This window comes from Oncorhynchus clarkii, chromosome 28, assembly GCF_045791955.1.
Source record: "Oncorhynchus clarkii lewisi isolate Uvic-CL-2024 chromosome 28, UVic_Ocla_1.0, whole genome shotgun sequence".
NCBI lineage: Eukaryota > Metazoa > Chordata > Actinopteri > Salmoniformes > Salmonidae > Oncorhynchus > Oncorhynchus clarkii.
Genome location: NC_092174.1, coordinates 43,001,483 through 43,026,153, shown reverse-complemented (window position 1 = coordinate 43,026,153; position 24,671 = coordinate 43,001,483). Strand labels below are relative to the sequence as shown.

Genomic DNA, 24,671 nt, shown 5'->3' with positions numbered 1-24,671 from the left:
GAGAGAGAGATGGACAGAGAGAGAGAGATGGACAGAGAGAGAAAGAGAGAGATGGACAGAGAGAGAGAGGAGAGAGGAGAGGGAGGAGAGAGAGAGAGGAGAGAGAGAGGAGAGAGAGGAGAGAGAGAGGAGAGAGAGATGGACAGAGAGAGATGGACAGAGAGAGAGAGATGGACAGAGAGAGAGGGAAAGAGACATTAAGTTCTCAGGCTATCACAGGTTATACATCACCAGGTATTCCAAGATAAATAAAGGCAGTCAAGCTACAGGCTCCTCAGCCACTCCCCCGGGGCGGCCATATTGAGTTACTACCGTTGCTGACTTCTCAGCAAGTAAAAATACATTCATTAATTTAAAAAACTCCTTTAACCTTCTCTCTCTCTCTCTCTCGCTGTCGCCCTCTTTCTCTGTCTCTATCTCTCTCCATCTACCCTTTCTTCCCACCCTCTATTGATGTCTGGGTGATACAGCGACAGCCTCCCCCCCCGCCACTCGATAATGTCACAACAGTCGCTCGTTGTTGTGCATTGATCCAACAGGCTCACACCGGCACCATGTCCATCAATCACCCAGCTGTTGACCTTCCCTCCGACCCCGGGTTAGGACTAACACACTGCTCTTTGTAACCTACTGCATCAGTCCATTAGTCTTACTATAGAGACCTGTCTATTACCTTCCCATAGTTGAATTACCAGTAAGGCCACTTCTGTTTAAGTGGCCCAGAGACATTACCACGAGGTCTAATCTGTTACTCTCAAATCAAATTGAAGGAGGGTCTTTCTAGGATGTGGTTGCAAAATATTAGCGTGAAAAAAAAAAAAAAAAAGTGATACATATTTAATGTCAATCAGACGGAACAGGAGATTCTAATTGAGATTCTAATTGAGATTCTAATTGAGATTCTAATTGAGATTCTAATTTAGATAGTTCATCCAAGCTGTATCACAACCGGCCCTGATTGGGAGTCCCATAGGGCGGCGCACAATTGGCCCCAGCGTCGTCCAGGGTTAGGGCTGGGGTAGGCCGTCGATGTAAATAAGAATGTCTTATTTGACTTGCCTAGTTAAATAAAGGTTTAATAAAATACAATTTAAATTCAGGAATTAAAAATACTATTCTGGGAATAGTAGAAGGTGCAAGCTGATTCCTGGAGAGTTGGACACCTTAGAAGTGTTTCTGACAGAATCAGGATATGGGTGTTTCTATAAATAAAGAATCAGGATATGGGTGTTTCTTTAAATAAAGAATCAGGATATGGGTCTTTCTATAAATAAAGAATCAGGATATGGGTGTTTCTATAAATAAATAATCAGGATATGGGTGTTTCTTTAAATAAAGAATCAGGATATGGGTGTTTCTATAAATAAAGAATCAGGATATGGGTGTTTCTATAAATAAATAATCAGGATATGGGTGTTTCTTTAAATAAAGAATCAGGATATGGGTGTTTCTATAAATAAAGAATCAGGATATGGGTGTTTCTATAAATAAAGAATCAGGATATGGGTCTTTCTATAAATAAAGAATCAGGATACGGGTCTTTCTTTAAATAAAGAATCAGGATATGGGTGTTTCTATAAATAAAGAATCAGGATATGGGTGTTTCTATAAATAAAGAATCAGGATATGGGTGTTTCTATAAATAAAGAATCAGGATATGGGTGTTTCTATAAATAAAGAATCAGGATATGGGTGTTTCTATAAATAAAGAATCAGGATATGGGTGTTTCTATAAATAAAGAATCAGGATATGGGTCTTTCTATAAATAAAGAATCAGGATATGGGTGTTTCTATAAATAAAGAATCAGGATATGGGTGTTTCTATAAATAAAGAATCAGGATATGGGTGTTTCTATAAATAAAGAATCAGGATACGGGTCTTTCTTTAAATAAAGAATCAGGATATGGGTCTTTCAATAAATAGAAGGGGCCAATGTGTGACATTGAGACCAACATTTCAAAATGATTTGAAACCAAAAATAAAAATGATTTTCATGCGGTACCACATGTGTACTTAGAGGAATATATGCAAATACACTATACAACAACACAGGTCTAGGACTATACATCCTATACAACAACACAGGTCTAGGACTATAAAACAACACAGGTCTATTACTATACATCCTATACAACAACACAGGTCTATTACTATACATCCTTTACAACAACACAGGTCTATTACTATACAACAACACAGGACTAGGACTATACACCCTATATAACAACACAGGTCTAGGACTATACAACAACACAGGTCTAGGACTATACAACAACACAGGTCTAGGACTATACATCCTATACAACAACACAGGTCTAGGACTATACATCCTCTACAACAACACAGGTCTAGGACTATACATCCTAGACAACAACACAGGTGTATAGTCCTGTATATAGACTCCACATTGACTCTGTACCGTAATACCCTGTATAGAGCCTCCACATTGACTCTGTACCGGTACCCCCTATATATAGCCTCCACATTGACTCTGTACCGTAATACCCTGTATATAGCCTCGACATTGACTCTGTACCTTAACACCCTGTATATAGCCTCCACATTGACTCTGTACCGGTACCCCCTGTATACAGCCTCCACATTGACTCAGTACCGGTACCCCCTATATATAGCCTCCACATTGACACTGTACCGTAACACCCTGTATATAGCCTCCACATTGACTCTGTACCAGTACCCCCTGTATATAGCCTCCACATTGACTCTCTACCAGTACCCCCTGTATATAGCCTCCACATTGACTCTCTACCAGTACCCCCTGTATATAGCCTCCACATTGACTCTGTACCGGTACCCCCTGTATATAGCCTCCACATTGACTCTGTACCGGTACCCCCTATATATAGCCTCCACATTGACTCTGTACCGTAACACCCTGTATATATCCTCCACATTGACTCTGTACCCTAACACCCTGTATATATCCTCCACATTGACTCTGTACCGTAACACCCTGTATATAGCCTCCACATTGACTCTGTACCCTAACACCCTGTATATATCCTCCACATTGACTCTGTACCCTAACACCCTGTATATAGCCTCCACATTGACTCTGTACCGTAATACCCTGTATATAGCCTCCACATAGACTCTGTACCGGTACCCCCTGTATATATCCTCCACATTGACTCTGTACCGTAACACCCTGTATATAGCCTCCACATTGACTCTGTACCGGTACCCCCTTTATATAGCCTCCACATTGACTCTGTACCGGTACCCCTGTATATAGCCTCCACATTGACTCTGTACCGGTGCCCCCTGTATATAGCCTCCACATAGACTCTGTACCGGTACCCCCTGTATATAGCCTCCACATAGACTCTGTACCGGTGCCCCCTGTATATAGCCTCCACATTGACTCTGTACCGGTACCCCCTGTATATAGCCTCCACATAGACTCTGTACCGGTGCCCCCTGTATATAGCCTCCACATTGACTCTGTACCGGTACCCCCTGTATATAGCCTCCACATAGACTCTGTACCGGTGCCCCCTGTATATAGCCTCCACATTGACTCTGTACCGGTACCCCCTGTATATAGACTCCACATTGACTCTGTACCGGTACCCCCTGTATATAGCCTCCACATTGACTCTGTACCGGTACCCCCTGTATATAGCCTCCACATAGACTCTGTACCGGTGCCCCCTGTATATAGCCTCCACATTGACTCTGTACCGGTACCCCCTGTATATAGCCTCCACATAGACTCTGTACCGGTGCCCCCTGTATATAGCCTCCACATTGACTCTGTACCGGTACCCCCTGTATATAGACTCCACATTGACTCTGTACCGGTACCCCCTGTATATAGCCTCCACATTGACTCTGTACCGGTACCCCCTGTATATAGCCTCCACATAGACTCTGTACCGGTGCCCCCTGTATATAGCCTCCACATTGACTCTGTACCGGTACCCCCTGTATATAGCCTCCACATAGACTCTGTACCGGTGCCCCCTGTATATAGCCTCCACATTGACTTTGTACCGGTACCCCCTGTATATAGACTCCACATTGACTCTGTACCGGTACCCCCTGTATATAGCCTCCACATTGACTCTGTACCGGTGCCAACCTGTATATAGCCTCCACATTGACTCTGTACCGTAACACCCTGTATATAGCCTCCACATTGACTCTGTACCGTAATACCCTGTATATAGCCTCCACATTGACTCTGTACCGTAACACCCTGTATATATCCTCCACATTGACTCTGTACCGTAACACCCTGTATATAGCCTCCACATTGACTCTGTACCGTAATACCCTGTATATAGCCTCCACATTGACTCTGTACCCTAACACCCTGTATATAGCCTCCACATTGACTCTGTACCGTAATACCCTGTATATAGCCTCCACATTGACTCTGTACCGTAATACCCTGTATATAGCCTCCACATTGACTCTGTACCGTAATACCCTGTATATAGCCTCCACATTGTTATTTTATTGTTGCTCTCCTTTGTTCTTTTTATCTTTTAATTGAGTTAATTTAGTAAAAAAAATTCTTAACTCAAATTTTTCTTAAAACTGTATTGTTGGTTAAGGGCTTGTAAGTAAGCATTTCAAGGTAAGGCACATGTGTTGTATTCGGCACATGTGACAAAAAGCAGACGAGCCTACTGGTTAACATAGCCCGACTAATCAGCCTAAAACACAAACAGGTGAAACCAATAAACAGAAAGGGGAGAAAAGATCAGTGGCAGCTAGTAGGCCGGTGACGACGAGCGCCACCCGAACAGGAACGGGAGGAGTCGTGACATAATGTGCATACTGTAATACTCTGTCTCCTCCCATTCTAATGCGTATACTGTAATACTCTGTCTCCTCCCATTCTGATGTGTATACTGTAATACTCTGTCTCCTCCCATTCTAATGTGTATACTGAAATACTCTGTCTCCTCCCATTCTAATGTGTATACTGAAATACTCTGTCTCCTCCCATTCTGATGTGTATACTGTAATACTCAGTCTCCTCCAATTCTAATGTGTATACTGAAATACTCTGTCTCCTCCCATTCTAATGTGTATACTGAAATACTCTGTCTCCTCCCATTCTAATGTGTATACTGAAATACTCTGTCTCCTCCCATTCTAATGTGTATACTGAAATACTCTGTCTCCTCCCATTCTAATGTGTATACTGAAAAACTCTGTCTCCTCACATTTCTAATGTGTATACTGAAATACTCTGTCTCCTCCCATTCTAATGCGTATACTGTAATACTCTGTCTCCTCCAATTCTAATGTGTATACTGAAATACTCTGTCTCCTCCCATTCTAATGTGTATACTGTAATACTCTGTCTCCTCCCATTCTAATGTGTATACTGAAATACTCTGTCTCCTCCCATTCTAATGTGTATACTGTAATACTCTGTCTCCTCCCATTCTAATGTGTATACTGAAAAACTCTGTCTCCTCACATTTCTAATGTGTATACTGAAAACTCTGTCTCCTCCCATTTCTAATGTGTATACTGAAATACTCTGTCTCCTCCCATTCTAATGCGTATACTGTAATACTGGGTATCGTCCATTCTAATGTGTATACTGTAATACTCTGTCTCCTCCCATTCTAATGCGTATACTGTAATACTCTGTCTCCTCCCATTCTAATGTGTATACTGTAATACTCTGTCTCCTCCCATTCTAATGTGTATACTGAAATACTCTGTCTCCTCCCATTCTAATGTGTATACTGAAATACTCTGTCTCCTCCCATTCTAATGTGTATACTGTAATACTCTGTCTCCTCCAATTCTAATGTGTATACTGAAATACTCTGTCTCCTCCCATTCTAATGTGTATACTGAAATACTCTGTCTCCTCCCATTCTAATGTGTATACTGTAATACTCTGTCTCCTCCCAGTCTAATGTGTATACTGTAATACTCTGTCTCCTCCCAGTCTAATGTGTATACTGTAATACTGGGTATCGTCCATTCTGATGAAGGCCATTTAAACCTTTTCCTCAGAGGATGATACGAAGAAATGTTCCACTGAAACTTCCACAACTTTCTCCTCCTCAGTAGACAAAGCGAGTCTGTTACGGAGCTGAGGCGTAAACAGCCCGGTAGTGAGAGATGATTTTACATGGAATCACTGACGAGCACCGCTACACAGCCAGCGTGTCTGTCAGCCGCCTACCTGCCTGTTCGTTAAGGAGCATTTTCATTTTGCAGTCAAAACATGTCACGGACGTTCAACACGTTTTGAGAAAACAGCGGAGAGCGGGCATGCTAGACGGACAACTTGTTGTCAACAAGAGAGACAGCGCCAAGCCAGTACAACTCTCTCTGACACGCTGGAGAGGAGAGGAGGGAGGAGGAGAGAGAAGGAGAGGAGAGGAGGGGGAGGAGAGAGAAGGAGAGGAGAGGAGGGGGAGGAGAGAGAAGGAGAGGAGAGGAGGGGGAGGAGAGAGAAGGAGAGGAGAGGAGGGGGAGGAGAGAGAAGGAGAGGAGAGGAGGGGGAGGAGAGAGAAGGAGAGGAGGGAGGAGGAGAGAGAAGGAGAGGAGGGGGAGGAAAGAGAAGGAGAGGAGAGGAGGGGGAGGAGAGAGAAGGAGAGGAGAGGAGGAGAGGAGAAGAGAGGGGAGGAGAAGAGAGGAGGAGAGCATTCGATGTAGATAATGATATAACTATAAGTGCAGGCTAGACGGCAGGAGATCTCTTCCACAGGGAGAAAACAGCCTGTCTGGGTGAGATGGAGTCTGTGTAGATACACTTTATGATTGACATACTATGCTCATTATAGCAAAGAGTACTGTACACTGGCTGAAGCAAGCATCAGCCTGCCAATCATCCCTACAGTCCTATACTACTATACCTAGGAATCAGCCAGTTACAACTATAGATAGACAGACAGGCTCCCGAGTGGCGCAGCGGTCTAAGGCACTACATCTCAGTGCTAGAGGCTACACTAAAGTCCCTGGTTCGAGTCCATGCTGTATCACATCCGGCCGTGATTGGGAGTCCCACAGGGTGGCGCACAATTGGCGCCAGCATCGTCCGGGTTTGGCCGACGTATGGCCGACGTTGTAAAATACGAATTTGTTCCTAACTGACTTGCCTTTTTAAATTTAAAAAATCCTGTCACCAAGAGATATCCATTCCTCTAAGAATACAAACTAGAATTGTGTTTTTGATAAATGTTAGGAGGAGGAGAGGATTCTGAGCCAACACAACCTATACTACCCAGGATCAGCCAGTCTAAACCATCTAGACTGACCCTGTATGGAGTGTACTAATGATGTAGTGTACTAATGATGTAGTACTAATGATGTAGTGTACTAATGATGTAGTGTACTAATGATGTAGTCTACTAATGATGTAGTGTACTAATGATGTAGTGTACTAATGATATAGTGTACTAATGATGTAGTGTACTAATGATGTAGTGCACTAATGATATAGTGCACTAATGATATAGTGTACTAATGATGTAGTGCACTAATGATATAGTGTACTAATGATATAGTGTACTAATGATGTAGTGTACTAATGATGTAGTGTACTAATGATGTAGTGTACTACAAATGATGTAGTGTACTAATGATGTAGTGTACTAATGATGTAGTGTACTACAAATGATGTAGTGTACTAATGATGTAGTGTACTAATGATGTAGTGTCCGTTTGTCTCTAGAAGATTCTCCCATGTATGATGAGAGAACCTGGCCGGCAGACAGCACCAGGACAGGAACAGCCAGGGCCTATCCAGACTATGTACCCAGGGGGAGGGAAGTACACAGCGGGAACAGCCAGGGCCTATCCAGACTATGGACCCAGGGGGAGGGAAGTAGACAGCGGGAACAGCCAGGGCCTATCCAGACGATGTACCCAGGGGGAGGGAAGTACACAGCGGGAACAGTCATGGCCTATCCAGACGAAGTACCCAGGGGGAGGGAAGTACACAGCGGGAACAGCCAGGGCCTATCCAGACTATGTACCCAGTGGGAGAGTAGTACACAGCGGGAACAGCCGGCGAACGTGACAAACCGTCCGAGTGGCGCCACGCTGTCTCCCATGGCACAGCCGTGGACACGTGGGCACACACACACACACACACCATCTGTGCCACAAGGGAGGGGGTCTTCCCCGACTAGAGGAACATAGGGGACAGACATGACTGACTTGAGGCTGCCTCCCAAAATGGCACCCATTCCCTATATAGTGCACTACTTTAGACCAGGGCCCTATAGAACCCTATTCCCTATATAGTGCACTACTTTAGACCAGGGCCCTATAGAACCCCATTCCCTATATAGTGCACTACTTGGGGAATAGGGTGCCATTTGTGACTGAATATCTTCCCTTCTTTCCCTCTCTGTTCCCCTGTCTCTATCCCAGTCCCTCTCTATCCCAGTCCCTCTCTATCCCAGTCTCTCTCTATCCCAGTCCCTCTCTATCCCAGTCCCTCTCTATCCCAGTCTCTCTCTATCCCAGTCCCTCTCTATCCCAGTCCCTCTATATCCCAGTCACTCTCTATCCCAGTCCCTCTCTATCCCAGTCCCTCTCTGTTCCCCTGTCTCTATCCCAGTCCCTCTCTATCCCAGTCCCTCTCTGTTCCCCTGTCTCTATCCCAGTCCCTCTCTATCCCAGTCTCTCTCTATCCCAGTCCCTCTCTATCCCAGTCCCTCTCTGTTCCCCTGTCTCTATCCCAGTCCCTCTCTATCCCAGTCCCTCTCTGTTCCCCTGTCTATATCCCAGTCCCTCTCTATCCCAGTCCCTCTCTATCCCAGTCCCTGTCTATCCCAGTCCCTCTCTATCCCAGTCCCTCTCTGTTCCCCTGTCTATATCCCAGTCCCTCTATATCCCAGTCCCTCTCTATCCCAGTCCCTCTCTATCCTAGTCCCTCTCTATCCCAGTCCCTCTCTATCCCAGTCCCTCTCTATCCCAGTCCCTCTCTATCCCAGTCCCTCTCTGTTCCCCTGTCTCTATCCCAGTCCCTCTCTATCCCAGTCCCTCTCTATCCCAGTCCCTCTCTGTTCCCCTGTCTCTATCCCAGTCCCTCTCTATCCCAGTCCCTCTCTATCCCAGTCCCTCTCTATCCCAGTCCCTCTCTATTCCTCTGTCTCCATATAGGCTTACCTTTCTGAAAAATAGGCCACTTTAAATGTAAATGTCTAAATCCCCTCTTTTTATTTGGAAGCGAGAGTCACTGACGACCGATAATCCCCGAGTGTCACAGGAGAGACGGACATTCTTCTGAGAGAAGACACACTCCAGCGTTGAGGTGAACGAGTAGCTCACAGCCTGTGGGGCTATTATGAGAAACCATTACAGGTAGCTGAACTGGTGTCCAAGGCTGAGGCGGCAATCTTACCTCGTACTCCTGCGAGAAGCGCAGGCCATCGTTGGCTTTTAGCCTGTCTATGTGGTCCGCCAGATCACACACAGTGATGGGAGGGTGTTCTCTCATCCCTGATGAGACAGGAGAGGAAGAGGGGGAGAGAGAGAGAGAGAGAGAGAGAGAGAGAGAGAGAGAGAGAGAGAAGAGTTAGACACTGCTGTGAGCAAACGTTACCATACAAACACATACTGGTTCAACCACAGGGATAGATGACACTGGGAGAGACCATGGGAGTGCATTGTTTTCGACAATACATGAAGACAGGCAGAGAGAGAGAGAGAGAGAGAGAGAGAGAGAGAGAGAGAGAGAGAGAGAGAGAGGGCTGGTTAGAGAGAGAGAGAGAGAGAGAGAAAAGGCTGAGAGAGACAGAGAGAGAGAGAGAGAGAGAGAGAGAGAGAGAGAAAAGGCTGAGAGAGACAGAGAGAGAGAGAGAGAGAGAGAGAGAGAGAGAAAATGCTGAGAGAGACAGAGAGAGAGAGAGAGAGAGAGAGAGAGAGAGAGACAGAGAGAGAGAGAGAAAAGGCTGAGAGAGAGAGAGAGAGAGAGAGAGAGAGAGAGAGAGAGAGAGAGAGAAAGGCTGAGAGAGACAGAGAGAGACAGAGAGAGAGAGAGAGAGAGAGAGAGAGAGAGAGAGAGAGAGAGAGAGAGAGAGAGAAAAGGCTGAGAGAGAGAGCTGGGAGCTGACACAGGTCTGTGACATCGTCGTGCTGGGTGGAGCAGAGAGAGGCGTGGCCGTGAGGCAGTGATAACATCACATCATGAGTGACTGGACTGAGCATGCTCCATGTGGAAACAGACATGTCCCTGACCTCACAAAACTACTGTAAGTTGGTGACAACAGACACGTTCCTGACCTCACAAAACTACTGTAAGTTGGTGACAGCAGACAGGTCCCTGTGCACTACTTCTGGCCAGAGCACAGCTATTCCCTATTTTGGTCAAAAGTTGTTGAAGATATGAAAAATCAGTAGACCGGTGGGATCCAGACAGAAAACAGCCAGAAGTCTCACCACATCAGTCACACTGTCACTTCACTACAGCTCTAAAACTCCCCATCGGTCACCAGCAAACTTATTTCCACTTCCCACAATAGATGTCCTTACAGTGGTGGCAGGGTATAATCCTAGTGAGGGAGATGGGGGGACACACACACACACACCCTGAAAACACCCCCATGGCGCTCTAGGGATTCGTCCCAAATGGCACCCTATTCCCATTCTAGTGCACTACTTTTGACCAGAGCCCTATGGGGGGAATATAGGGAATAGGGTGCCACTGGTGACGCAGAACCCTTAGATTCCTCATTCTGGGCTATTGGATGATTTATGACTAATCTACCGACACAAATTCCCCGCTCCTCTGAACTTGGCAAGGCTCCCTTTGCACTTAAATGGATTTCTGAAAACTTGCCTGACGCGTCACACATTCCAACTGAAAAGGACACACGTAGTCGCCCGAGAGACGCGCAAAACATCAGAACGTGTCCTAAATCACCCTGCTGTGAGGAGACTACCTATACACACTGTGTCAATTAAATAAATCACCCTGCTGTGAGGAGACTACCTATACACACTGTGTCAATTAACTGTTCCAAATTCACATGCTATCTTAAATACACATGCTATCTTAAATTCACATGCTATCTTAAAGTCACATGCTATCTTAAAGTCACATGCTATATTAAATTCACATGCTATATTAAATATACATGCTATATTAAATGCACATGCTATCTTAAAGTCACATGCTATATTAAATTCACATGCTATATTAAATACACATGCTATATTAAATGCACATGCTTTCTTAAATACACATGCTTTCTTAAATACACATGCTATATTAAATTCACATGCTATCTTAAATACACATGCTATATTAAATACACATGCTATATTAAATACACATGCTATATTAAATTCACATGCTATATTAAATTCACATGCTATATTAAATACACATGCTATATTAAATACACATGCTGTATTAAATTCACATGCTATATTAAATACACATGCTATATTAAATACCCATGCTATATTAAATTCACATGCTATATTAAATTCACATGCTATATCAAAGAAGATGACATTATTGTCGATTGTCACAGAGACACTAAAGTGAGTATTTTTCGTAACACTTACTCTGTTCAGGATAAATAGTACAGTACAGTAATACTGTACATCAACTATACAATGTTAAAAGGTATGCCTACCAGTAGGTTACATGATAACTCTTACATTACCATGAGTGTCATTAAGGCTAAGCTAAGCTAAAGTTGGTTGAAAATGCTTTGGAGTGTAATGGGTCTTGGATGGTTTCTTATAGCCACAACAATGAGCCCTAATGGGCGCTAACATAGATATAACAATGAGCCCTAATGGGCGCTAACATAGACATAACAATGAGCCCTAATGGGTGCTACCATAGACATAACACTGAGCCCTAATGGGTGCTACCATAGACATAACACTGAGCCCTAATGGGTGCTACCATAGACATAACACAGCCCTAATGGGGGCTACCATAGACATAACACTGAGCCCTAATGGGTGCTACCATAGACATAACACTGAGCCCTAATGGGTGCTACCATAGCTGCAACACTGAGTCCTAATGGGCGCTAACATAGACATAACACTGAGTCCTAATGGGTGCTAACATAGACATAACACTGAGGCCTAATGGGTGCTACCATAGCTGCAACACTGAGCCCTAATGGGTGCTACCATAGACATAACACGGAGCCCTAATGGGGGCTACCATAGCTGCAACACTGAGCCCTAATGGGTGCTACCATAGACATAACACGGAGCCCTAATGGGGGCTACCATAGCTGCAACACTGAGCCCTAATGGGGGCTACCATAGACATAACACTGAGCCCTAATGGGTGCTACCATAGACATAACACTGAGCCCTAATGGGTGCTACCATAGACATAACACTGAGCCCTAATGGGGGCTACCATAGACATAACACTGAACCCTGATGGGTGCCACCACAGACATAACACTGAGCCCTGATGGGTGCTACCATAGACATAACACTGAGCCCTGATGGGAGCTACCATAGACATAACACAGAGCCCTAATGGGCGCTACCATAGACATAACACTGAACCCTGATGGGCGCTAACATAGACATAACACTGAGCCCTAATGGGTGCTACCATAGACATAACACTGAGCCCTAATGGGGGCTACCATAGACATAACACTGAGCCCTAATGGGGGCTACCATAGACATAACACTGAGCCCTAATGGGGGCTACCATAGACATAACACTGAGCCCTAATGGGGGCTACCATAGACATAACACTGAACCCTCATGGGGGCTACCATAGCTGCAACACTGAACCCTAATGAGGCTACCATAGACATAACACTGAGCCCTGATGGGTGCTACCATCGACATAACACTGAACCCTCATGGGGGCTACCATAGCTGCAACACTGAACCCTGATGGGGGCTACCATAGCTGCAACACTGAACCCTCATGGGCTAACATAGACTGCTACCACTGGCCTTCCATACCCCAGAAGAACATGGCACCATTTAGACTCATGTAACACCAAGGAGCTCTGAGACGGGTCTCCACAGCACCTTAGCATGAGGCGGGGCTCCACAGCACCTTAGCATGAGGCGGGGCTCCACAGCACCTTAGCATGAGGCGGGGCTCCACAGCACCTTAGCATGAGGCGGGGCTCCACAGCACCTTAGCATGAGGCGGGGCTCCACAGCACCTTAGCATGAGGCGGGGCTCCACAGCACCTTAGCATGAGGCGGGGGTGTGTGATGGTACGATGGAGTGTGTTTTGTGGAAGTCAGTTATTTTATGACCATGTTATCACTTATGCGGAGAGCACGTTAACATCTACACTAGTTAACGTCTATGTAAGTTAACATCTATGCTAGATAACAACTATAAAAAGTTAACATCTATGCTAGTTAACGTCTATGTAAATTAACATCTATGCTAGATAACAACTATAAAAAGTTAACATCTATGCTAGTTAACATCTATGTAAGTTAACATCTATGCTAGATAACAACTATAAAAAGTTAACGTCTATGCTAGTTAACATCTATGTAAGTTAACATCTATGCTAGATAACAACTATAAGAAGTTAACATCTATGCTAGTTAACATCTATGCTAGTTAAGATATATATATGCAAGTTAAGATATATGCTAGCTAACAGCTATGCTAGTTAACATCTATGCAAGTTAAGATATATGCTAGTTAAGAGCTATGCGAGTTAAGAGCTATGCTAGCTACGATCTATGCAAGTTAAGAGCTATGCTAGTTAAGAGCTATGCGAGTTAAGAGCTATGCTAGTAAATATATATGCAAGTTAAGATACATGCTGGTTAACATCTATACTAGTTAACATCTATGCTAGTTAAGAGCTATGCTAGTTAAGAGCTATGCTAGTAAATATATATGCAAGTTAAGATACATGCTGGTTAACATCTATACTAGTTAACATCTATGCTAGTTAAGAGCTATGCTAGCTACGATCTATGCAAGTTAAGAGCTATGCTAGTTAAGAGCTATGCAAGTTAAAATATATGCTAGTTAAGAGCTATGCTAGTTAACATCTATGCAAGTTAATATATAACAAGTTAACAGCTATGCAAGTTAAGATATAAAAAGTTAAGAGCTATGCTAGTAAAGATATATGCTAGTTAAAAGTATGCTAGTTAACATCTATGCAAGTTAACGTCTATGCTAGTTAACATCTATGCTAGTTAACATATCTGCTAGTTAACATCTATGCTAGTTAACATCTATGCTGGTTAACATCTATGCTAGTTAACATCTACGCTAGTTAACATCTATGCTAGTTAACATCTATGCTAGTTAACATCTATGCTAGTTAACATCTATGCTAGTTATCATCTACGCTAGTTATATTATATTTCTACTCAACACTCAAAGAGCCTCTCACAGATGTTACTCCAGTTGCTTTGAGACCAACTTGGGATGGATACAGAGAGCCAGAGAAGAAGTCCCAAAATGGTACCCTATTCCCCCATACTGCTTTAGTCTAAAGTAGTGGACTATATAGAGAATAGGGTGCCTCTCGGGACACAGATACATTACATATTTCCCCTCTACCATCTTAGACACTGAGCCTACAAGCTTGCGGGCAGGAATGTCTGTCCATAGTGAAAGCAGTGGGAAGATGGGAGAGGGGGAGAGAGTGACTGCATATGACAGTAGGAGAGAGAACAGACTAACTTGGAGTGTTGGGACAGCGTTGAGTACTGGGACCTGTAGAGAGAAGATGAAGGAGTAATACATAAAGGAAGGAAGAAAGGAATATGAGAGGGTGAGAGAGAAAGAGAGAGCGAGAGCAAGAGAGAGAGAGAGAGAGAGGGAGAGAGAGGGGGAGGGACAGAGGGAGAGAGAGGAGAGAGAGAGAGACAGAGGGAGAGAGAGAGAGAGAGAGAGAGAGAGAGAGAGAGAGGGAGAGCCAGAGGGAGAGTGAGAGAGGGAGAGCCAGAGGGAGAGTGAGAGAGAGAGAGAGACCCAATACCCTGCTAGAGACAGGACAGGAGAAGTCAGCAAAGTGTTTTTTCTGTGTGTGTGTGTGTGTGTGTGTGTGTGTGTGTGTGTGTGTGTGTGTGTGTGTGTGATCCATCTCAGGAACACTAGTTTTTCTTCTGAGGAATGAGCATGCCTCACTGTTTTTTCCTCACATCTGTCTGTTTTTGTGTTAAACGCCACATCAGGACAGTGGGGGTTTATCCATAGGGAACGGACCTACACTACAGGCCAGCCCAGTACTGCACTACTGTACTTATCTCCTTCATTGGTTCTGAACGGAGCTGCCCTCGGTCTTAACAGCTGGTGGCATGGCACTAGGGGGTACTGCTGGGGATATCGACTGGATCAGAGGACGGGAGGAAGAGGGACCTCTTCTGTACTAAGCCTAGCCCTGTTTAATTCCTGAGCAGGGTTCACAGGGGGTTAGTGCGTGTCCGCGTGCGTGTGTGTGTGTGTGTGTGTGTGCGTGTGTGTACGTGTGTGTGTACGTGCGTGTGCGTGTGTGTGTACGTGTGCGTGTGTGTACGTGTGTGTGTGTGCATGTGTGTACGTGTGTGTGTGTACGTGCGTGCGTGTGTGTACGTGTGTGTGTGTGCGTGTGTGTGTACGTGTGTGTGTGTGCGTGTGTGTACGCCGTGTAATAACCTCAGAGAGCGAGGGAGTGACAGAGGGATGACATTTTCTCTCAGCTTCATTGTTCACTCTCTCCTCTCACCTTGGCATCAGACACCAACAGTCATTACCAGTGACGGAATGAAAGAGCTCAAGCGAAAAGAGGGGGAGGGAGAGGAGGAGAGGGAAGAAGGAGACGGGGGGGGGGGGTGAGAGCGGGTTAAGAAGAGATTGAAGGAGAGAAAAATTGCAGGGGAGGAAAGGGGAAAAGGAGAGGAAGGGGAGGGTGAGGAAGGGGAGGGGAGGAGAGAAACAGAGGGTGAGGAGAGAAGTAGAGAAAAGGAGAGGCTGTGATTTGAGCCCTGTGACAACACTCTCGCTCCACTGGAGAATCCCACAATGCATTGGGAATCTGTATTCACCACACAGCTCTCAGCAGCCCCACCATTATCAAATTGCATGAGAGAGCTAAGCTGTGTCCCGAATGGCTTCCTGTTACCTATGTAGTTCACTAGGGTTTGACCAGGACCCATAGGGCTTTATAGGTAATAGGGTGCCTTTTGGGCCACAGCCCTAGTCTGGGTTTTGTTTGGCTCCAAACTATTTCTACTGAACGGTGGTCAGAGAGCAGAGAGTATAATAGTGTGTGGGTTTGAAGTTGATCAGTATTCTAGTCAGAAGGAGAAAGGTGCGTAGCCGAATGACATCCGCCGCTCTGTTGTTTGTTACATACTTCGTCGTCTTCGGAAGTTTTTTATTTTTGTGGTGAGACGAGGGGTGTCAACTAACGTCTGTGGGCGCGACGTAGCGTTTAGCCCGGAGCGAGGAGTCTGGGTTGTCAGGTAAGGTGTGCTTGCAGGCTAAAATCTCCTTCCATACAGATCTCAGAATAAAAGCTGGTTCCTACACTCTCAGAATAAAAGCTTGTTCCTACTCTCAGAATAAAAGGTGCTATCTGGAATCTAAAAAGGGTTAGGGGGGGGGGGGGGGGGGGGGGGGGGTAAGACCCTTTTCCACAGAGGGTCCTACATGGAACCCAAAATGGCTTCTCCCTGAAAGAACGTGAAGGACAGGCGAAGAGACCTGTCATCGAAGACAGCAGGGTAGTAGAGTGGTCCTCACACTGAGCTGTGTTTCTGTGGACAAACTACTGTACCTCATTGGGTGGGTGGGGTGCTTTGTGTATGTGTGTGTCTGTGAGTGTGTGTGTGTGTGTGTGTGTGTATGTGTGTGTATGTGTGTGTGTGTGTGTGTGTGTGTGTCTGTGAGTGTGTGCGCACGTGTTGGTGTGTATGTTTGTTTGTTCGGTAGTGTGTGCGTGCACATCTGCATGTGTGTGTGTGTGTATACAGTACCTGGTGTCTGGTAGTTGAGTCGTCTCATCTCTACAGGGTCGGAAGAGTTGCCCAGCAGTGAGTCCTTCACCCCTCCTGAGTGGTCATCTTTGGGGAGGGGAGATGCTCGCTTCCTATAGAGGGGGGGGGGGGGGGGTAACCAAGAAAAGGTTATTAACCATGATCACAACTATTATCACACACAGAAATAATGAAGGCCAGTTGGAAAGAGACTTGTGTTCTCTCATGAAGGCTTTATGTTAGAGATACCATTATCTTCTTTACGAGATAGGAGACATGGCCTATCTACTGCTTCATTTATAGTGTGTGTGTGTGTGTGTGTGTGTGTGTGTGTGTCTGGTCGAAGAGATGGCCTATCTACCGCTGAATTAATTTATAGTGTGTGTGTGTGTGTGTGTGTGTGTGTGTGTGTGTGTTCGAAGAGATGGCCTATCTATCGCTGAATTAAATTTGAGAGACATGAATGCCTGTTTTCTCCACATGTCATCTGGGCACTGACGGAGGTCTGTAGAGAAACATCGTGACAGCTGGAGTGTGTGTGTGTGTGTGTGTGTGTGTGTGTCTACTAAACAGTCTGTCTAGGGAGAAACAGGCAGACGTTGTAATTAACTCATCAGCTGGGTGGCACAACACTGGCTAATTATAGTGTGTAGCCTGCACATGCACCAAGATATAGACTGAGCTATAAAGACCCAGACTAACCCCTCCCTATACCCCAGACTAACCCCTCCCTATACCCCAGACTAACCCCTCCCTATACCCCAGACTAACCCCTCCCTATACCCCAGACTAACCCCTCCCTATACCCCAGACTAACCCCTCCCTATACCCCAGACTAACCCCTCCCTATACCCCAGACTAACCCCTCCCTATACCCCAGACTAACCCCTCCCTATACCCCAGACTAACCCCTCCCTATACCCCAGACTAACCCCTCCCTATACCCCAGTCTAACCGCTCCCTACACACACACACACACACACACACACACACACACACACACACACACACACACACACACACACACACACACACACACACACACACTTCTAGCCTCCTGAACAGAAATGTGAAATGTAAATGTGTTGCTTTGTGAAGCGGAAGTGTCGGTCGGCTGTAGAAATGTCACATCTCATTGCGCTCCATTTGCAAGTTCAGAGATGCCTCTCCTCAAAGCCTGCCACGGTGTGTGTGTGTGTGTGTGTGTGTGTGTGTGTACAGCTAAAGTAGCATGGATTCACAGGGTCTACCTGGTCCCAACACCGGTTACCTGATGACACTGACCTTAGGCTAATGCTAACAGCATGACTAATGCTAAGTCACAGGATAATGCTAACAGCATTACTAATGCTAAGTCACAGGACAATGCTAACAGCATTACTAATGCTAAGTCACAGGCCAATGCTAACAGCATTACTAATGCTAAGTCACAGGACAATGCTAACAGCATGACTGATGCTAAACTACAGGATTATGCTAACAGCAAGACTGATGCTAAACTACAGGATTATGCTAACAGCAAGACTGATGCTAAACTACAGGATTATGCTAACAGCAAGACTGATGCTAAACTACAGGATTATGCTAACAGCAAGACTGATGCTAAACTACAGGATTATGCTAACAGCATGACTGATGCTAAACTACAGGATTATGCTAACAGCATGATTGATGCTAAGCTACAGGATAATGTTAACAGCCTGATTGATAATTACTACAGAGGTTAGCTTAATGCTATCCAGTGTGATGGCTGGGCTAATCTCTGACAACCATCTATTTCTCTCCACTGACCAAGACCAGAACAAACTCTGGGTGTCTCCAGACTGTGACCTTACTCCCTTTATAGTGCCCTACTTTTAACCAGAGCCTATAGGTAGTAGTGCACTACTTTTAAAACGGGTCTATAGGTAGTAGTGCACTATAAAGGTTAGAGGGTGCCATTTGCAACACAGACCCTGTCCTTCCTTTCTCTGCTGCTGGCTGAGATTAACATGAGGGTGAAGTGTGTCTTCTTTATTTAAATGAAGAGAACAAAACACTTTTGTTAAGAAGAGAGTGTGAGAGAGAGTAGGGAGAGAGAGAGAAGGGAGAGAGAGAGAAGGGAGAGGAAGAGAGAGAGAAGAGAGAGAGAGTAGGGAGAGAGAGAGAGTAGAGAGAGGGAGAGAGAGGGAAGAGAGAGTAGGGAGAGAGAGAGAAGGGAGAGAGAGAAGGGAGAGAGTGAGTAGAGAGAGGGAGAAAGAGAGAGTAGAGAGAGAGAAGGGAGAGAGTGAGTAGAGAGAGGAAGAGAGAGAGAAGAGAGAGTAGGGAGAGAGAGAGAGTAGAGAGAGGGAGAGAGAGAGTAGGGAGAGAGAGAGTAGAGAGAGGAAGAGAGAGAAGAGAGAGAGTAGGGAGAGATAGAGAGTAGAGAGAGGGAGAGAGAGAAGAGAAAGAGTAGAGAGAGAGAAAAGAGAGAAAAGAGATTGAATGTATGGTTATTTTGACCCTTGGTTATTGTTGTTACTGTTGTCCCGTTGACAATTTTTATTCTTATTATTTTTTATATTGTAAATATCCAAAATAAGCTTTGGCAATATGTACATTATTACGTCATGCCAATAAAGCACATTGAACTGAATTGAAAAGAGGGAGAGAACAGAGAGAGAAACACAGAGAGACGGAGAGACAGAGTAAAAGGCCAGAAAGGTTTTGTTGAGGAAAATGTCAGCTTTAGACGCCTATAAGAAACATTTATATTCATGATTATCCAGCGTCCCAAATGGCACCTAGTGCACTACAGGTCCCTGGTCAAACATAGTGCAGCATATAGGGAACAGGGTCTCATTTGGAACAAAGCCTTCGTCTCACCACCTGGCATTTAGCTGACAATGTGCCATTCAGACACAAGACAGACTCAGACAGACCGTTCTGATTGGCAGCGACCTCGAAGGGTATGTGTGTTCTGATTGGCAGCGACCTCGAAAGGGTGTGTGCGTTCTGATTGAGGGTGACCTCGAAGGGTGTGTGTGTTCTGATTGGCAGCGACCTCGAAGGGTGTGTGTGTTCTGATTGGCAGCGACCTCGAAGGGTGTGTGTGTTCTGATTGAGGGTGACCTCGCACAAAGCAGATCTCACCTCACCACAACACAACACAGACCTCACCACAACATAAAACAGACCTCACCACAACACAACACAAATCTCACCACAACACAACACAGACCTCACCACAACACAGACCTCACCTCACCACAACACAACACAGACCTCACCACAACATAAAACAGACCTCACCACAACACAACACAAATCTCACCACAACACAACACAGACCTCACCACAACACAGCAGACCTCACCACAACACAAAACAGACCTCACCACAACATAAAACAGACCTCACCACAACATAAAACAGACCTCACCACAACACAACACAAATCTCACCACAACACAACACAGACCTCACCACAACACAGACCTCACCACAACACAACAGACCTCACCACAACACAAAACAGACCTCACCACAACACAACAGACCTCACCACAACACAAAACAGACCTCACCACAACACAAATCTCACCACAACACAACACAAATCTCACCACAACACAACACAAATCTCACCACAACACAACACAAATCTCACCACAACACAACACAAATCTCACCACAACACAACACAAATCTCACCACAACACAAATCTCACCACAACATAAAACAGACCTCACCACAACACAACACAAATCTCACCACGACACAGACCTCACCACAACACAGATGTCACCTCACCTCACCACAACACAGACCTCACCACAACACAGACGTCACCTCACCTCACCACAACACAAAACAGACCTCACCACAGCACAACACAGACCTCACCACAACACAACACAGACCTCACCACAACACAACACAGACCTCACCACAACACAGACCTCACCACAACACAGACCTCACCACAAAACAGACCTCACCACAACACAACACAGACCTCACCACAACACAACACAGACCTCACCTCACCACAACACAGACCTCACCACAACACAAACCTCACCTCACCACAACACAACACAGACCTCACCACAACACAGCAGACCTCACCACAACACAAAACAGACCTCACCACAACATAAAACAGACCTCACCACAACATAAAACAGACCTCACCACAACACAACACAAATCTCACCACAACACAACACAGACCTCACCACAACACAGACCTCACCACAACACAACAGACCTCACCACAACACAAAACAGACCTCACCACAACACAACAGACCTCACCACAACACAAAACAGACCTCACCACAACACAAATCTCACCACAACACAACACAAATCTCACCACAACACAACACAAATCTCACCACAACACAACACAAATCTCACCACAACACAACACAAATCTCACCACAACACAACACAAATCTCACCACAACACAAATCTCACCACAACATAAAACAGACCTCACCACAACACAACACAAATCTCACCACGACACAGACCTCACCACAACACAGATGTCACCTCACCTCACCACAACACAGACCTCACCACAACACAGACGTCACCTCACCTCACCACAACACAAAACAGACCTCACCACAGCACAACACAGACCTCACCACAACACAACACAGACCTCACCACAACACAGACCTCACCACAACATAAAACAGACATAAACCACAACATAAAACAGACCTCACCACAACACAACACAAATCTCACCACAACACAACACAGACCTCACCACAACACAAACCTCACCTCACCACAACACAACACAGACCTCACCACAACACAACACAGACCTCACCACAACACAGACCTCACCACAACACAGACCTCACCACAAAACAGACCTCACCACAACACAACACAGACCTCACCACAACACAACACAGACCTCACCTCACCACAACACAGACCTCACCACAACACAAACCTCACCTCACCACAACACAACACAGACCTCACCACAACACAACACAGACCTCACCACAACACAGACCTCACCACAACACAGACCTCACCTCACCACAACACAGACCTCACCACAAAACAGACCTCACCACAACACAACACAGACCTCACCACAACACAACACAGACCTCACCTCACCACAACACAGACCTCACCACAAAACAGACCTCACCACAACACAACACAGACCTCACCACAACACAACACAGACCTCACCTCACCACAACACAGACCTCACCACAAAACAGACCTCACCACAACACAACACAGACCTCACCACAACACAACACAGACCTCACCACAAAGATGCACGATGAAACATCTTGTCGTTTCAACTTAGCAAAAGATGAGTTACCTCGTTGGCGTAACATGTTGAGTTGTATCAACTAATATTACTACAGTAAACTCAACTTGATCTACTGAGGTGATATAACTTAAACTAGTCCAAAAGGTTGTGAAGTAACTTATCGTTTGAAGTTAAAACTACTCAAATCGTTTACAGTGTGCAAGACATTACAGTAATATAGATTACTATAGATCCCCGAGGTCAGGAAATCAGGAGTTTGTGAACAATCAGGAACACATCTGGGAACATCACAGGACAACACATGGGGAGGAAGGGGAAGTTAGTTGAAGCCAGGGCTCAGATGTGATAGTAAGTACCCACCTTTCCTGCTTGCTGCTCTCAAACAAAGAGGAGGAGGAGGAAAGAGAGGAGGAGGAAAGAGAGGGGGAGGAGGAAAGAGAGGAGGAGGAGGACAGAGAGGAGGAGGAGGAAAGAGAGGAGGAGGAGGAAAGAGAGGAGGAGGAGGAAAGAGAGGAGGAGGAGGAAAGGAAGGTTAATGGTGATCAGAGTCCTAACGTAGCGATAGTGAGGAGCAGGGATGGAACCAGCTACTCCATTGTTACATTAGTAGACACTATAACTGTTGTCTTATGTAAATGTGATATTTACGTTTTTCCATTTTTTATTTATTTTTTAAAGACATTTACAAAAATATATAAAAAACAGTTTTTGTTTTGTCATTATGGGGTATTGTGATGTCATTATGGGGTATTGTGATGTCATTATGGGGTATTGTGATGTCATTATGGGGTATTGTGATGTCATTATGGGGTATTGTGATGTCATTATGGGGTATTGTGATGTCATTATGGGTATTGTGATGTCATTATGGGGTATTGTGATGTCATTATGGGGTATTGTGATGTCATTATGGGGTATTGTGATGTCATTATGGGGTATTGTGTGTAGATTGATGAGGCACATAAAAAAAGAATAAGGCTGTAACGAAACAAAATGTGGAAAAAAATCAAGAGGTCTGAATACTTTCCGAATGAACAGTACAAACCGACGGAGACACAGGTTAGTCTCTAAAGGAATACCAACCGACGGAGACACAGGTTAGTCTCTAAAGGAATACCAACCGACGGAGACACAGGTTAGTCTCTAAAGGAATACCAACCGACAGAGACACATGTTAGTCTCTAAAGGAATACCAGCAGACAGAGACACAGGTTAGTCTCTAAAGGAATACCAGCCGAGGGAGACACAGGTTAGTCTCTAAAGGAATACCAGCTGAGGGAGACACAGGTTAGTCTCTAAAGGAATACCAGCTGAGGGAGACACAGGTTAGTCTCTAAAGGAATACCAGCCGACGGAGACACAGGTTAGTATCTAAAGGAATACCAGCTGAGGGAGACACAGGTTAGTCTCTAAAGTAATACCAGCCGACGGAGACACATGTTAGTCTCTAAAGGAATACCAGCCGAGGGAGACACAGGTTAGTCTCTAAAGGAATACCAGCTGAGGGAGACACAGGTTAGTCTCTAAAGGAATACCAGCTGAGGGAGACACAGGTTAGTCTCTAAAGGAATACCAGCAGACAGAGACACAGGTTAGTCTCTAAAGGAATACCAGCTGAGGGAGACACAGGTTAGTCTCTAAAGGAATACCAGCCGACGGAGACACATGTTAGTCTCTAAAGGAATACCAGCCGAGGGAGACACAGGTTAGACTCTAAAGGAATACCAGCCGAGGGAGACACAGGTTAGTCTCTAAAGGAATACCAGCCGAGGGAGACACAGGTTAGTCTCTAAAGGAATACCAGCAGAGGGAGACACAGGTTAGTCTCTAAAGGAATACCAGCCGAGGGAGACACAGAGACACATGTTAGTCTCTAAAGGAATACCAGCCGAGGGAGACACAGGTTAGTCTCTAAAGGAATACCAGCTGAGGGAGACACAGGTTAGTCTCTAAAGGAATACCAGCTGAGGGAGACACAGGTTAGTCTCTAAAGGAATACCAGCCGAGGGAGACACAGGTTAGTCTCTAAAGGAATACCAGCCGAGGGAGACACAGGTTAGTCTCTAAAGGAATACCAGCCGAGGGAGACACAGGTTAGTCTCTAAAGGAATACCAGCTGAGGGAGACACAGGTTAGTCTCTAAAGTAATACCAGCCGACGGAGACACATGTTAGTCTCTAAAGGAATACCAGCCGAGGGAGACACAGGTTAGTCTCTAAAGGAATACCAGCTGAGGGAGACACAGGTTAGTCTCTAAAGGAATACCAGCTGAGGGAGACACAGGTTAGTCTCTAAAGGAATACCAGCTGAGGGAGACACAGGTTAGTCTCTAAAGGAATACCAGCTGAGGGAGACACAGGTTAGACTCTAAAGGAATACCAGCCGAGGGAGACACAGGTTAGTCTCTAAAGGAATACCAGCCGAGGGAGACACAGGTTAGTCTCTAAAGGAATACCAGCCGAGGGAGACAC

General features: G+C 45.3%; 1 protein-coding gene across 1 annotated transcript in view; it reads right to left on the bottom strand.

Annotated features, from left to right (window-relative positions):
* LOC139386946 (receptor-type tyrosine-protein phosphatase F) overlaps positions 1-24,671 on the bottom strand; it is a gene marked incomplete in the record, with an annotated part of 253,682 nt that overhangs the window by 56,024 nt on the left and 172,987 nt on the right. The window contains 2 exon segments of the mRNA XM_071132849.1: positions 9,361-9,458; positions 16,912-17,024. Of these exon segments, the coding sequence (XP_070988950.1) occupies positions 9,361-9,458; positions 16,912-17,024 (211 nt within the window).